Source organism: Chiloscyllium plagiosum, chromosome 21, assembly GCF_004010195.1.
Source record: "Chiloscyllium plagiosum isolate BGI_BamShark_2017 chromosome 21, ASM401019v2, whole genome shotgun sequence".
NCBI classification, from domain to species: domain Eukaryota; kingdom Metazoa; phylum Chordata; class Chondrichthyes; order Orectolobiformes; family Hemiscylliidae; genus Chiloscyllium; species Chiloscyllium plagiosum.
In genome coordinates, this window is record NC_057730.1 from 765,205 (window position 1) to 780,580 (window position 15,376).

A 15,376-nucleotide genomic window follows, 5' to 3' on the forward strand; every position below is an offset into this window, starting at 1 on the left:
CCTTTTCAGAGTACAGTGCACAGTTCTGGTCACCTTGCTTAGGAAGGATATTATTAAAGTGGAAAAGGTTCAGAAAAGATTTACCTGCATTTTGCCAGGAATGGAGGGCTTCAGTTATAAGGAGAGGCTGGAGACGCTGAGACTTCTTTCACTACAACTCAGGAAGTTGAGGGGTTACATTACAGACGTTTAAAAATCTTGAGGGGCATACACAAAGTGAATACCAAGGGTATTTCCCTTAGGGTGAGAGAGTTCAAAGCTAGGGCCATACTTTTAAAGTGAAGGGAAAGATTCAAAACAAACTTTTTTTAAAATATAGAGTGGCTCATGTGTGAAATGAATGGGGGTGCGGGGGGGAGAAGAGAAGAGGAGCAGTGGATGCATATACAGTTACAACAATTAGAAGTCATTTGGATAAGTTTGGAGGGCCAAATGCAGGCAAGTGGAACTAGTTTAACTTGAGAACATGGTCAGGGTAGACTGTGACAAAATAAAATTAACCAGTAATAAGCCTTGAAGTATTTAAAAAAAAAATCAGAAAGCACCCACAGTTTAGAGATGGTAAATGGAAGTTTTACTTCTGAGAACAGCTGTTGCAGCAGAGAAGAATTTTAAAAACTTCCCAGAGCCCTGAGATATATTTTTGCTTGGTCTCTATTAAGGGAAATAGAGATCTCATAATAAGTGTGGTTCTGCAAGCAACCCGTAGCACCTGGCATACATGGATATAAAACTCCTAATTTAATTGTTACACAGTGGTGTTATCACTGGACTAGTCACCCAAGCTAATGTTGTAGGAACTTCGGATCAAATGCTAAGACAGATTGCCAATTTCCATTTCAGTTAATACATCCGGAAGTTAAAAATAATTACAAATCCCATCTGGTTAAATAATGCTCTTTAGGGAAATAAATCTCCCATCTTTACCTGGTCTCAACTAGACTCCAAACCCTCAACAATATGACTGATTCTTAATGGCCCTCTGACATCCACACCACTCAGTCCAACGACATTCAGGGACGGGCAAAAAAGGCTAACCTTACCAGTGACACCCATAAAGCAAAGAAAATTATAACATCGTGTTGAGAGTTCAACGCAAGTATAATATCAGGATACACTGCAGTTATTTCAGATAGATATGAGAAATTCACTCAATGCTGAACCTGTGCAATTGTCTTATCACTGAGGGCTGTGGAGGCCAAATCACTGATTTTTTTAAAAATTCACTAATGGGATTAGGATGTTGTGAGCTAATTACTCAGAGGGCAGTTAAGAGTGAACCAAATTGTTATAGGTCTGCAGTCACATGTAAACCAGACCAGACCTGCAAGCAAGCAGTACCTGCTCAGCAACAACCTGCTCAGCGATGCCCAGTTTGGGTTTTGCCAGGATCACTCAGCTCCTACTCTCGTTACAGCCTTGGTTCAAACATGGACAAAACAACTGAATTCTAGAGGTGAGGGGACTGTGATAGCCTTTGACATCTAGGCCACATTTGACCAAGTATGGCATCAAGGAGCTCTGCCAAAACTGGTATCAATGGGTATCGGGGGAAAACACTATCTGGTTAGAGTCATAGCTGATACAAAGGAAGATGTTTGTGGCTGTGGAGCGTCAGTCATCTCAGCAGGAGTCCCTCAGGGAGGTGTCCTAGGCCGAACAATTTTCAGCTGCTTCATCAACGACCATCCCTCTATCACAAGAGCAAAGAATAAACAAAATTTACAGCCCAGGAACAGGCCCTTCGGCCGTCCAAGCCTGAGCTGATCCAAATCACTGGCTAAACCTATCGCCCAATTCCTAAGCATCTGTATCCTCTGCTCCCCACCTACTCATGCATCTGAACCGATGCATCTTAAAATGAACCTACCATGCCTGCCTCTACTACCTCTGCTGGCAACATGTTCCAGGCACCTACCACCCAAGGTCAGTACTGGGGATGTTCACAAATGATTGTGAAGTATCCAGCACCATTCAGGACTCCTCAGATACTGAAGCAGTCCATGCTCAAACGTAACAAGATCTGGACAATATCCAGGCTTGGGTCAACAAGTACCAAGTCACATTTGCACCACGCAAATGCCAGACAATGACCATCACCGATAAGAGACACTCTAAACAACACTCCTTGACATTCAACGGTATTACCAGCACTGAATTACCCCACTGACAACATCCTTGGTTATCGTTAACCAGAAACTCAGCTGGACGCACCACATAAACAAGATGGCTACAAGAGCAAATCAGGGACTAGGGATACTGCAGTGAGTAATTCATCTCCTGACAACCAAAGTCTATCCACCATCTACAGGACAAAAGTCTGGAGTATGATGGAATACTTCCCACTTGCCTGGATGGGTGCAGCTCCAACAACACAAGCAGCTCAATACTATCCAGAACAAAACAACACGCTTGATTGGCACCACATCTACAAACATTCAATCCCTCCACCACCAGCGCTCAGTAGCATCAGTGTATACCACCTACAAGATAGCCAGAAACTTTTTCCAGGGCAGAAATTGTTAACGAGGGATCATAGTTTTAAGCTGTTTGGCGGAAAGTATAGAGGGGATGTCAGAGGCAGGTTCTTTATGCAGAGAGTTGAGAGAGCATGGAATGTGTTGCCAGCAGCAGTTGTGGAAGCGAGGTCATTGGGGATATTTAAGAGACTGTTGGACATGCATATGGTCACAGAAATTTGAGAGTTCGTACATTAGGTTTACCTCACATGAGGATCAATGGTCAGCACAACATCGTGGGCTGAAGGGCCTGTTCTGTGCTGTACTGTTCTATGTTCTATGCACTGCAGAAATTCACCAAAGATCCTTAGAAAGTATCTGCCAAACCCACAACCACTTCCTTCTAGAAGGACAAGGATAGCAGGTACTCGGGAACACAACCACCTGCAAGTTCCCCTCCATGCCACTCATCACACTGACTTGGAAATATACTGCCACTCCTTCACAGTCATTGGGTCAAAATCCTGGAATTCCCTCCCTATCAGCATTGTGGGTCAACTCACAGCAAGTGAACTACAGTGATTCAAGAAGGCAGCTCACCACCTTCTCAAGGGCAAATAGGGATGAGCTATCAATGCTGGCCAGCCAGCAACACCAGGGGGTTGCTGGGGGCGGCACAGTGGCTCAGTGGTTAGCATTGTTGCCTCACAGCGCCAGCGTCCCAGGTTCAATTCTGGCCTTGGTCGACTGTCTGTGTGGAGTTTGCACATTCTCCCAGTGACTGCGTGGGTTTCCTCCAGGTGCTCCAATTCCTCCCACAATCCAAAGATGTGCAGGTCAGGTGAATTGGCCATGCTAAATTGCCAATAGTGTTAGGTGCATTAGCCAAAGGGAAATGGGTCTGGGTGGGTTACTCTTCGGAGGGTCGGTGTAGACTTCTTGGGCCGAAGGGCCCGTTTCCAAACTGCGGTAATCGAATCTAATAATAAAAAAGATGGCAGTTTCTTTCCCTAAATGGACATTAGTAAACCAGATGCATTTTTCCAATAATTGCCAATGGATTTGCGGTCATTATTAGACTTTTAATACCAGAATTTTATTGAATTCAAATTCCACTATTTATCTCAGTGAAATTTGAACTCTGCTCTTCAGGAAACTACCTGGGTCTTTAGACTAATAGTCCAGTGATAATATCATTAGGCTCTCACTCTCCAAATAACATATTCAAAGAAAAAAAAACTGGAAGAGGCTGAAGGCATTAGGGACAAGGGGAAAGATTGGGGAGTGTGGCATTGAGACCAGCCATGATCCTGCTTAAAAGCAATCAATGGGCCAACTGTCCTACACCTATTTTCTGTTCACTTTGTTATTTATTCAAAATAGTTTGAATTTTAAATTGTTCTATTGTTTAACAAAATTGGTATCATTTTAAATACTGGAACCAAAGTATAGAAATGCAAAACTGCACAGCATAGTCAGCACTATCCATAAAAGTTCAAAAATAATATTTGCCACTCATTACAGACCAACTGTGTATGGATTCCCCAACTGCAAAAATGTCCAGTCAAGTTAACAACAGATAAAATTAACAACTTAAAAACTCGAATTACATAGCTGACAAAATTAGTTTGGAGCTCCACCTTTTCAACTTTTATTTGAAAACAGAAGTCGTCTCATTGTTGCTAATCTACGGGATTTTGGTGTTTCATAAACTTAAAACAAAATAAAGCCACTTTGGAATCTGTGCAGAAAGCATCTGAATTATATACCACTGGCAACAAAAAATATTTAGCGAAATATGTAACTATCATACTGTACCTTGGGTTAGACACAGCAGTCGTGGCCACTGTTTGCAGATTTTCTTGTTTTGAAGAACCTTTAATAGCCTCTTTGGTACCTTAAGGCAAATTAGATCCAGTTTACTCACACCTTGACAGTGAAGCAATATTTGCAATAAATCCAACAATGGCTATTGCTATGCTCTAATGGTTATAGTATATAATGTTACACAAAGTCAGTGTTCTGGTCAAGTCAGTCATTGTCCAGTATAGTGTGGACAAATGTAACATTATCCACTTTATGGATGGGAAGAGACCTATAAAACTCTCACATGACTAGACAGAATGAACAGAGGACGGACGTTCCCAGTGATCAGGAAGTCTAGAAACGTGGGTCACAGTTTAAGAATATGAGGTAAACCATTTAGATAAGAGATGAGGAGACATTTCTCCACCTTCATTGGGGTAAGCTTATGGAAACAGCCACAGAAAGTAGTTAAAGTGAAAACACAATGTTTTCAAGGAGTTGGTCAAGATCTTAGGGAAGAAGAGATAAAACGATATGGAGACAGTAGGAAGTGTTTAATGAACATATTGAACAACAGAGCAGTCTTGAAAGGCTGAAAAGCCTCCCATTTTCTATGTTTCTTCAAATAAAAAAACATTAAAAGGTTAATATTCAGGGTCAAACAGTGTTCAAATACGATATCATACAAACATTGGGGTGGCAAGATGGCTCAGTGGTTAGCACTGCTGCCTTGCAGTGCCAGGGACCCGGGTTCAATTCCAGCCTCGGGCGACCGTCTGCATAGAGTTTGTACATTCTCCCAGTGTCTGCGTGGGTTTCTTCCGGGTGCTCCGGTTTTCTCCCACAGTCCAAAGGTCAGGTGAATTGGTCATGCTAAACTGCCCGTAGTGATAGGTGCACGAGTAGGGGAATGAGTGTCGGGTGGACTTGAAGGGCCTGTTTCTGCACTGTAGGGAATCTAATCTAATAAACCTGCATAACCCAACAGCCCATGGCATTGAGGGGAATATATCAGAATGCACAGAAGACTGGTTAACTAATAGAAGAGAATTGGGATAAAGTGGGCATTTTCAGGATAGCAACCTGCAACTAGTGCAGTACCACACAGCGGGGGCTAAACTTACTTCCAATATCCAATATTTGGCTGAGGGAAGTGTATGTACCAAAGCCAATTTTGTGGATGAAGAAAATAGGTGAGAAAGCAATTAGTGAGGATAAAAGTATGCAGAGGGACTTTTCTATATTTTTAATTATGAACTATTAAGAAGAAAGAATGGCTTCAAAAACTAAAGACTGCCACATGGTTTGCAAGTAGTAACTTGGAACTTGTTGCAAGCACAGTTTCCATAGCTGCATAGTCAAGCAATATTTGAAGTGCTGTATTTAAAGCTGGTGGGTTGTGTACAAACAGAAAGCTGATCAGGCTGCACACAAAGGAGCATTTATGATGACATGCCAAGGATGACAACAATGGCCTTCGGTTTGCCAACAATATGATGCATTCTCAGGTAGGTGAACAGCCTGGGGTTGTGAAGATAAAGAGAAGCCATCAGGTCTCTCAGCTCAGGAGAACCTGCTGTATTCTGCAGTAAAAGTTACATCAAGTCTGAAGAACCTTCCTTTCATTCTGCAGATGGTTTGAACTGTTTTTTAAACCGTTAAGTCAGAGATCTTACTATAAGTATGACCGGCTCCCTTGTGCCTCCTGCAAACCCGCAAGACACCAGAGAATGAAGACTGAGAAGCAGATTCTGACCAGCACAGGAATCAGAAAAAACTCAAAAACCCTGTAAAGTGAAATAAGAAACTCAGGTGTGGCAACAACTGAGAGAAAGATAGACCTTTTTTTGAGGGAGTTGGTAATGGAACATTGTGTATAAAGGGATTTGATTTTTAATTGGTAAAGTTTAACTGAATAGTTCATAACTGCTTCACAAGGCTGGCATGTCGCTTTACTCTCTTGCATACTTTCTTGCAGCAGGGTTCATTCCCTGGATAGACGGTAATTGTAGAGAGGGATATGCCAGGCCATGAGAATCCAGATTGTGTTAGAGAATGATTCTGATGGCCCACAATATCTCAGATGGGTGTAAAAGTCAGCTAAATTAGGGAAAGTTGTGCACTTTTTAAAATATTTAACTTTTGTCATGACTGAGAGGTCAGCAGGACTTTATTTCCAGCACACTACCCAGTGACGCAGAATAATCTGAACAGGTTAAGTGAGTGGACAAAAACTGGGTAAATGGAATATAATGTCAGAAAATGAGGTTATGCACTTCTACAGGAAGAATAGAGGAGCTGAATATTATTGAAATAAGGAAAGACTGCAGAAACATGCAGTACAAAAGGGCATCACCCACAAGCATTTTTTTTAATTGTCTGAGATCCATGTGCAATAGCAACTTCCAAAACCAGAAGCCAATGCTAGAATCTGCATCAGTACATTGAAAGGCAACCTCAGCAAACTCAACCTCAGTGCAGCTTCGAGGGAACATTAATCCTCACACAATAATCACAAAAAGATAGTTGTGTGTATTTTTTGGGAAGACAAATAGAACACTGACTTTTATTTCAAGGGAATGAAATATAAAGTAGGTGGTCTTGCTGGAATTATTCAAGGCACGAGTCAGATAACATCTGGAATAGTGAAAAGTTTTGATCTCTATCTACGGAAAGAAATACTGACATTGGGGGCAGCTCAGATGGTTTACTACATTGAATCCTTGTTTAGTAGGATTTTATGAAAGGAGGTTAAGTAGTTTGGGCCTGGACTCACTAAAGTTAAGAATGAGAGTAAGCATTATTGAAACATGACAGATAGAGCTTGATAGGATGGACGCTGACAGGCTATTTGCCTGCTTCCAGAAGAGTCTAAGACCAGAAGGCATAACTGCAGACTAGGAGTTGAGAGGGTTTTTGTTGACAGAAGTGAACCTGTAGAATTCTTTACTGCAGAGAACTGTCAAGGCTGGGTCATTGAATTCACCAATCAGATAGATTTTTAATTACAGAGGATTATCAGATCAGCCATCTCTTTGAATGGTGGAGCAGACTCTATAGGCACAATGGCCTACTTCTGCTCCCACATCTTATAGGCTTATGGATCTCAAAGGAATTCTGCCATTTAAATTCAAAACCAAGATGTTTAATGCAATTCTCCAACATCAGTTTGTTTTATTTGCTCCCACTTCAAGACTGACATTAGATGAAAACAAGCTGGAGAACCCCACGCCCAATAGGTGTTACTCCAGTCACCAGTGGAGAACCAAAAGATACAAATCCGCAATATAAAACTCATCTCATTTTTAACACTACATTCAATTTGCAAATTGATTTAACAATTTTCCTGTATCTGCTAACCAGTTCAGATACTATACATCAGTTAGGTTGCTATTACTTGTCATAATTACAGTTTTTACTTTCAGAGCCAGTATTTGTTAATTTGCAAGTAAGAAAATGGGACTTCCAGGAGTATTGCAATCCTTGTAGACAGCATGTAGAAACGCAATTTTTCCTGCTCTTCAGGAAGAAGTCCAAAATTGAAAAGGTGCCCCTGTTATGGAGCACTGATACTGAGTAACCCAGTCAGAACATATTCAACTAATGTCATTCTTCCAAATAAGTCATCCCACAAGTCCAAATTAAAGAAACATGTTTTCTCATGCCAAAATAGTTTCATAAACAGTTAGTCCATGATCTGTGAGTTAACCATCCTTTTAGCCACTTCAGAAACTTTCACAACTTCAAACTTAAACTTTATGAGAACATAAAAATCTTGTTGTTTTTGGCTCATGGGATTTCAACACCATTGGCTAATTCACTATTTACTGCCTGTCCTTAAACTACCTGGGAAAAAGGTAGTAATTCACCTTTGTGAATTACTACAGGGAGGTGGCAATGGCCTAGTGACATTATTGCTAGGCTATTAATGCAGATATTCTGGAAATACAGGTTTGAATTCCTTCATGACACATGGTAAAATTTGAATTAAATTAAAACCGGAGTCCAATGACGACCACAGAACAATTGTCAATTGTTGGGAAAAACCCACCTGGTTAACTAATATCCTTTAGTGAAGGATATAGCCATCCTTTCTTTATCTTGGATGTGACTACATGCCACATAGCAATATAGCTGACTCTTAACTGCTATCTAACCCAATTAGGGATAGGCAGCAAGTGCTGGCCAAGATTTACCTCGTACCCGGCGATACAATGGTGATAAAATTCTAAGTGTATGGCCAAAGGAGAAAATTCCATGATGTGCCACATCTCAGCTGGCCTTGTCATTTTAAGTGTTAGGGACGAAAGGTTTGGAAGCTAATGCTGAAGGAGCTTGAAGCATACTTGGTAATGCTTTTGCCACTGCGCAGGTCAAGGAGGAAATTAATGAGGAAGGTGACAGATGGGGTGCTAACCAAGTGGACTGCTATGTCCTAGACAGTATCAGGGTTGCTGAGTGCAGTTGGAAATTTGCATGACCATTCTGACTTGTACCTTGCCTATGTGGATGGGCTCATTTTGGTTTTTTTGGGGGGCGCGGAGAATAGTACATTGGCAGGCATGCTAGTCATAGAATTCAAGAGCCCTGGACTGGTCATTATTGGCAAGTTCCTGTAAATATCTAAGTCAATAATATTTCCTTCAGGTCAACCCCAGTTAACATCACCCAACAGCAGTTGTAACATCTCTATATGGTACTGCTTATTCAAAACCAGAAACACATGCATATCTTAAACTTCTCTTGCCTGTGCCCAATAGGAAATAGGAGCAAAGCTAATATAAACCTGATATTTCATTGGATGTCCGAACCACATTACAAGTTTCATCCATCTCCCTTTCACTCTGGTTATTTTTACTATCGTCGGTTTCTTTTTTCAAAGCTGCTTGCTTCTTTTCCTCTTGTCTTTGTGCTGCTATAGATGCACGAACAGCGGCAGCAACATCCCGATCTTCCTCCTCCCTAGAAACCAAAGTACCAGTCAGTTACAAAGCAGATGAATTAATTATACATTTTAAAAAAAAAATTCATCCATGCTATCTGAATGTCACTGACTGTGACAGCATTTACTACCCAACCTGAGTTATACTTGCCGGTGGTGGTGCTGAGTTGCCTTTTTGAACCATTCCTGCCTTTTTGCTATCAGTACATAATGCCATTAGGAAGGAGTTCCAGGATTCTGACCCAGCAACATTGAAGTAATGGTCATATTTTTTCTAAATCAGGGTCTTAGGTGGCTTTGAGGGGAAGATGCAGGTGGTGATGTCTCCCTATATCTGCTGCCCTTGGCCTTCCAGATGATAGTAGTTTCAGCTGTCTTAAGGATCACATTGGCTGTGGCAGTGAGAGGACCAGAGATAGATGCAACATATAGAATAGACAAATCAGCACCTGAAGTGTAGCAATTACAGGAGGAAAACCTGAGAAGCTACTTGATCAGGGTTTAAAACTATGAGCAAAAGTGATCTGGGACAAGGTAGTGTAGACTGCTGAACAAATACTGTATGAATCAATAAAAGGTAAGAGTCAGCACTGCATTGATTTGGATCATTTAATCAAGCAACTTTGCGAAGCAATGAACTTTTGCTGGACAATATCTAAGCTTCGGAATGTAATGGAAATGATGAAACAAACTATGACTATGAAAGGTATTAAGATATGACAATAAAAGAAACAACACTCCTAGTATCTCAAGAATAATGCAAAAATAAAAACTTGGTATATATATTTCACAACCAATAAGAGAATGAAAATGTGACTAACAGTTGTCATTTTACCAAAATGCAATACAAAGGCAAGGCTTATACAATTAAAAGTAGGGCCTTGGATAATGTCGTAGAACAGAGACACCTAGGGGTTCAGGTTCATAATTCTTTGAAGTTTGCATAACAGAAATAGGATGGTTAAGAAGGTGTTTTGCATGCTTGCCTTCATTGCTCAGATCTTGGAGCATGCAATTAGGACATGATGTTGAGATTGTACAAGACTTTGGTGAGGCCTCTTCTTAAATAATGCACCTAGTTCTAGTTGCCTTGTAATAGGAAAGATATTACTATGTTGGAGCGGGCTCAGAAGAGACCTATCAGGGTGTTACCAGGAAAAGAAGTTTTGAGTTATAAGGACAGGCTGGATAGGCTGGGACATTTTTCACTAGAACATATGATGTTGAGAGGTAACCTTAGAGGTTCATAAAGACACGAGGGGTAGAGATAAGGCAAATGGCAGGTGTCTTTTCCTTAGGGTGGGAATTTCCAGACTAGGGGGCATATCTTTAAGGTGATAGGTGAAAGATTTACAAAAAATGACAAGGGGCAAGTTCTTTAAAAAAAGTGGCTCATGTGTGGAATGAACAATGGACATCACAGCATAGGAACAAGCCCTTCAGCCCTCCAAGTCTGTGCCAACATATTTTGCCTTTCATACTAAAACTCCCTTCACTTACAGGATCCATAGCCCTCTATTCCCTTCCTACTCACGTGTTCACCCAGGTGGCTTCTTCAATGCAGCTATTGTGTCTGTTTCCACCACCACCTCGGGAAACACATTCCAGGTACTCACCACCCTCAGAGGAAAAAAAAAACTTGTCTTGCATGTCTCTTAAAAATTCCTCCTCCTCCTCCACACCCTTCCTGCCCCAAACACCTGTGTGACCTCATAATTGACCTTTCAACCCTGGGAAAACGCTTCATACATTCCACTCTATCCATGCCATTCGCAATCTTATAAACTTCTATCAAGTTAAACCTCAACCAAACACCTGCATCCTGTGAAAACAAACTCTGTCTATCCTTACTTTCTTGATAGCTAAAATTCCCCATACCAGGCAATATCCTGGTAAACCTTTTTTGTACCTTCTCCAAAGTATCCACATCCTTCAGGTAGTGCAGTGACCAAACCAATATGCAATATTCCCAGTATGGCTGAATGGTTGCTGCCTCAGCACCAGGGACCAGATTCCAGCCTCAAGTGACTGTGCAAACTCCACGCAGACAGACATTCTCCCCATGTCTGCATGCGTCTCCTCCTGGTGCTCTGGTTTCCTCCCACAGTCAAATGATGTCAGGTTAGGTGAATTGGCCATGTTAAATTGCCCATAGTGCTCAGAGATGTGTAGGTTAGGTGCATTATTCATGGGAAATGTGTGGTAATACAATAGTGGAATGTGTCTGAGTGAGATATCCTTCAGAGAGCCTGTTTCCACATTATAGGGATTCAACAAAAGCTGCAGCATAACTTGCCTATCCTTATATTCAATTCACCTTGCAATGAAGGTGAGCATGTCTTAGGCCTTTTTAACTACCTTATCTACCTATGCTCCCACCTTCATAATCTGTAGACGTGCACAGCCAGATCCCTCTGCATGTCAATACTCCTAAAGGCTCTGCCATTTCATCTCACATTGGTCTTCCAGAGAAAGTGCTAGATGTGAGTTACAACATTTGAAAGACATTTAGATAAGTACATGAATAAGAAATGTTTGGATGGATAGGAGCCAAACACAGGCAAGTGGGACTAGTTTAATTTCGGATTAAGGTCGGCACGGACTGGTTTCCGTGCTGTGACTATGTCAGCTTCACTGCAGTTCACATGCTCTTAGAGAGAATTCCAGGATCAAGACCCAGCGACAGTGAAGAAGCAGTAGCTTGGAATGGAAAATGCACATAGCAGTGTTCCTATATAGCTGCTGCTTTCTAGATAGAAGTGGTTGTGGGTTTGGAGGGTACTGTATAAGCATCTTTGGTGAACTTCTGCAGTGCACCACAGAGATCCTACTGAGCATAGGTGGTACAGAGAACACAGCAACACTTTGAAATGACAGCTATAATTACCCCCTTCTAGGTGACATCTCCAGTGCTGTGCAGTGCAGCCTCTGAATGAAGTACTGTTGGGGTGATCTGCTCAGAATTTATACGGTTCTGTCCGTCATTGCAAAAGAAAAATCAACCGGCTCAGAGAACCAACCAACAACTCCAACCACAATCCAAGCTACAGATCTTCATAAAAATGTTAAAAATGACAGCAATAAATTGTATATTTACACTCAGACTTTCATGAAAGATGAAACTTTAATCAGAAATGGTTCCCAACTATTATACATACCGGGTGTACTTCCATCTGCCTCTGCGGTTTTGTCCTCTGTTTTGGCCACCCCTTCTATTCAATCTGTCCACTTCTTCATAATCATCTCCACTCACCATGCCTGCAGTAAAATGCAAAATGCAACTGTTACTCTCTGCAATACGAAATCCCCAAGACACATTAGAGCATAGAACAGCACAGTGCAGGCTCTTCGGCGCTCGATGTTGTGCCGACCTGCGCCAATCTGAAGCCAATCTAACCTACACTATTCCATTTTCACCCATACAACTATCAACGACCATTTAAAGGCCCTTAAAGTTGGCGAGTCTACAACTGTTGCAGACAGTGTCTTTCATGCCCCTACTACTCTCCAAGAAATTACCTTTGACATCGGTCCTATATCCATCACCCCTCAATTTAAAGCTATGCCCCCTCGAGCTAGCCATCACTTTCCGGGGAAAAAGGCTCACACTGTCCACTCTATCCTACCCTCTTATAATCTTGTATATCTCAATTAAGTCACCTCTAAACCTCCTTCCCTCTAACAAAAAGAGCAGTGGACCCAAAACAGATCCTTACATGCACCACTAGAATCAGGACTCCAGGATGAACATTTCCCATCAACCACCACGCCCTTATAGCCAATTTCTTATCCAAACCACTAAATCACCCTCAATCCCATGCATCTGTACTTTGTGCAATAGCCTACTGTGGGGAACCTTATCAAACGCCTTAATGAAATCCATATACACAACATCAACCACTTTACCCTCATTCATCTTCTCAAAGAACTTAACGTTTGTGAGGCACAACCTACCCTCCTCAAAAGCATGTTGACTAGCTCTAATCATCTTATTCCTCTTTAAGTGATTATAAATGCTCTCATAATCCTTTCCAACACTTTACGCACAACTGAAGTAAGGCTCACTGGTCTATAATTACCAGGACTGTCCTACTCCCCCTCTTGAACATGGGAACAATATTTGCTATCCTCCAATCTTCTGGCACTATTCTTGTGGACAATGACGACATAAACATCAAAGCGAAAGGCTCAGCAACTTGCTCCCTGGCATCCCAGAGAATCCTAGGATAAATCCCATCCAGCCCCAGTGACTTCTGTTTTTACACTCTCCAAAATTACTAGCACCTTCTCCTTGTGAACCTCAATCCTATCTAACCTAGTAGCCAGTTTCTCAGTATTCTCCTTGACAACATTATTTCTTATCAGTAATCACACCTGAAAAAAAGATATTCATTTAGCGCTCCTCCTATCTCCTCTGATTCCACACACAATTTCCCACTTCTATCTTTGATTAGCCCTAACCTTACTCTAGTCATTTTTTATTCCTGATATACCTATAGAAAGCCTTTGGATTTTCCTTGATCCTACCTGCCAACAACTTCTCGTGTGCCTTGATCCTATCTGCCAACGGCTGCTCTTAACTCTCTCTTTAGGTCTGTCCTGGCTAATTTGCAACTCTCAAGCGCCATAAGTGACGCTTCACATCTCATCCTAACACATCTCATCCTTCCTCTTGACAAGATTCAACACGCTAGACAACTTCCTCCCTGCCTTGATAAGGTACATACTTATCAAGGACACACAGTAGCTGTTCCTTGAATAAGCTCCACATTTCTAGGGTGCCCATACCCTTCAGCTTCCTTCCCCATCCTGTGCATCCTAAATCTTTCCTAATTGAATCGTAATTGCCTTTCCCTCAGCTATAAGTCTTGCCCTATCCTTTTCCATCGCTGAAGTAAACATGACCGAATTGTGGTCACTACCACCAAAGTGCTCACCTACCCCCAAACCTAATAACTAGCTGGGTTCATTACCTAGTACCAAATCTAACGTGGTCTTGGCCCTTGTTGGCCTGTCCACATTATTCGAGAGTGTAATGCTACAATTTGAAAGCGCTACTTCAGGACAAAATAGACTATTGTAGGTAATGGTCTAAAAAAAAACTTGGAACAGGTCTACTTGCAATAAGTGCCATAAATCTTGCGTTTGTAACTGCTTCTTCAGGCACATTTTGAGGGGTGCAGATTGTATTTCTGGGAATGTTTACTAATGTTGAGACATCAATGGGGTGTTCTAGGACCTCAAATGTTGGGTTCAACACTCCATCTCCTTAACCAATAAAATTTCTGAATAGAGGAAGAAACAGACCATAATGGCATGAGGAAGTGGGGTGACTTAGTGGAAAAAAAATACTGAAAGGTAAAAAAAGACACTATTTGAAAGGAGGAAAACAAAATTGACAATAAAACCTAAAAGCCTTCACATTTGCAATTTACTGCCCGGAGAACTCCAAATTCACCGGCTCCCTTTGAGCTTCCAAGGGCTAGTGGTTTCTCAGAACCATAAATTACATCCCTGACAGAATTTCTGCAACACAACTTAACAGTCTTAAATCAGTGTAATGAGATTCATCTATATTAGTGGCACAAATCCAGAAATTGCACGACATACAATTAGGGTCATGACGTGACAGGTTATTTTTCATTTCCAATTTTGTTGAGGTTTATGATGGAACATTGGAAATTTTCCAAAATTTTGTGGAGAAGTGGAAGTCAGAGCAATTTATGGGCCTACGCTGTGATAGAACCTTTTATCGACTTCTACGTTTTTGTTTAGTTTTAGTTTTTGGTTTGGAGCTATGAGCTGAACTTTGGACTGCGAGCAGCAGCTGGTGTTAAAAAAGCCAGTATTTATTTTTGAGGCAAGGCCAAGGTAATCGCAGCTTGATTCTTGTTACCAAACAAAAAAGGCACTTCTACCCCAGAAAGACAATATACTCAAGGCAGATATTGAACGTTAACTGAAACCCATAGGATGATGTGCAGTCTGGCAGGGAGAGGTTTTTGGACTAAGTCTGGATAAGGAGGAGTTTAGCTCCTGATGCTACAGCTTAAATTTTAAACCTTCCTGCTTAATCTCCCATTATCAATTATTTAATAGTCAAAAATAGAATCTCAGTTATAAGAATTAATGAATATTCTTCAGAGTCTACTGGAAGCTATCTGAATGC

General features: G+C 41.4%; 1 protein-coding gene across 2 annotated transcripts in view; it reads right to left on the reverse strand.

Annotated features, from left to right (window-relative positions):
- The window catches only part of znf598 (zinc finger protein 598), a 72,641-nt gene that overhangs the window by 35,951 nt on the left and 21,314 nt on the right, over positions 1-15,376 (reverse strand). For both annotated transcript variants that reach the window (XM_043711100.1, XM_043711101.1), the window contains exons 6-8: positions 12,366-12,465; positions 9,052-9,227; positions 4,278-4,356 (exon numbers count right to left, since the gene is read on the reverse strand). In XM_043711100.1, the coding sequence (XP_043567035.1) occupies positions 4,278-4,356; positions 9,052-9,227; positions 12,366-12,465 (355 nt within the window). The remainder of the gene's footprint in view (positions 1-4,277; positions 4,357-9,051; positions 9,228-12,365; positions 12,466-15,376) is intronic.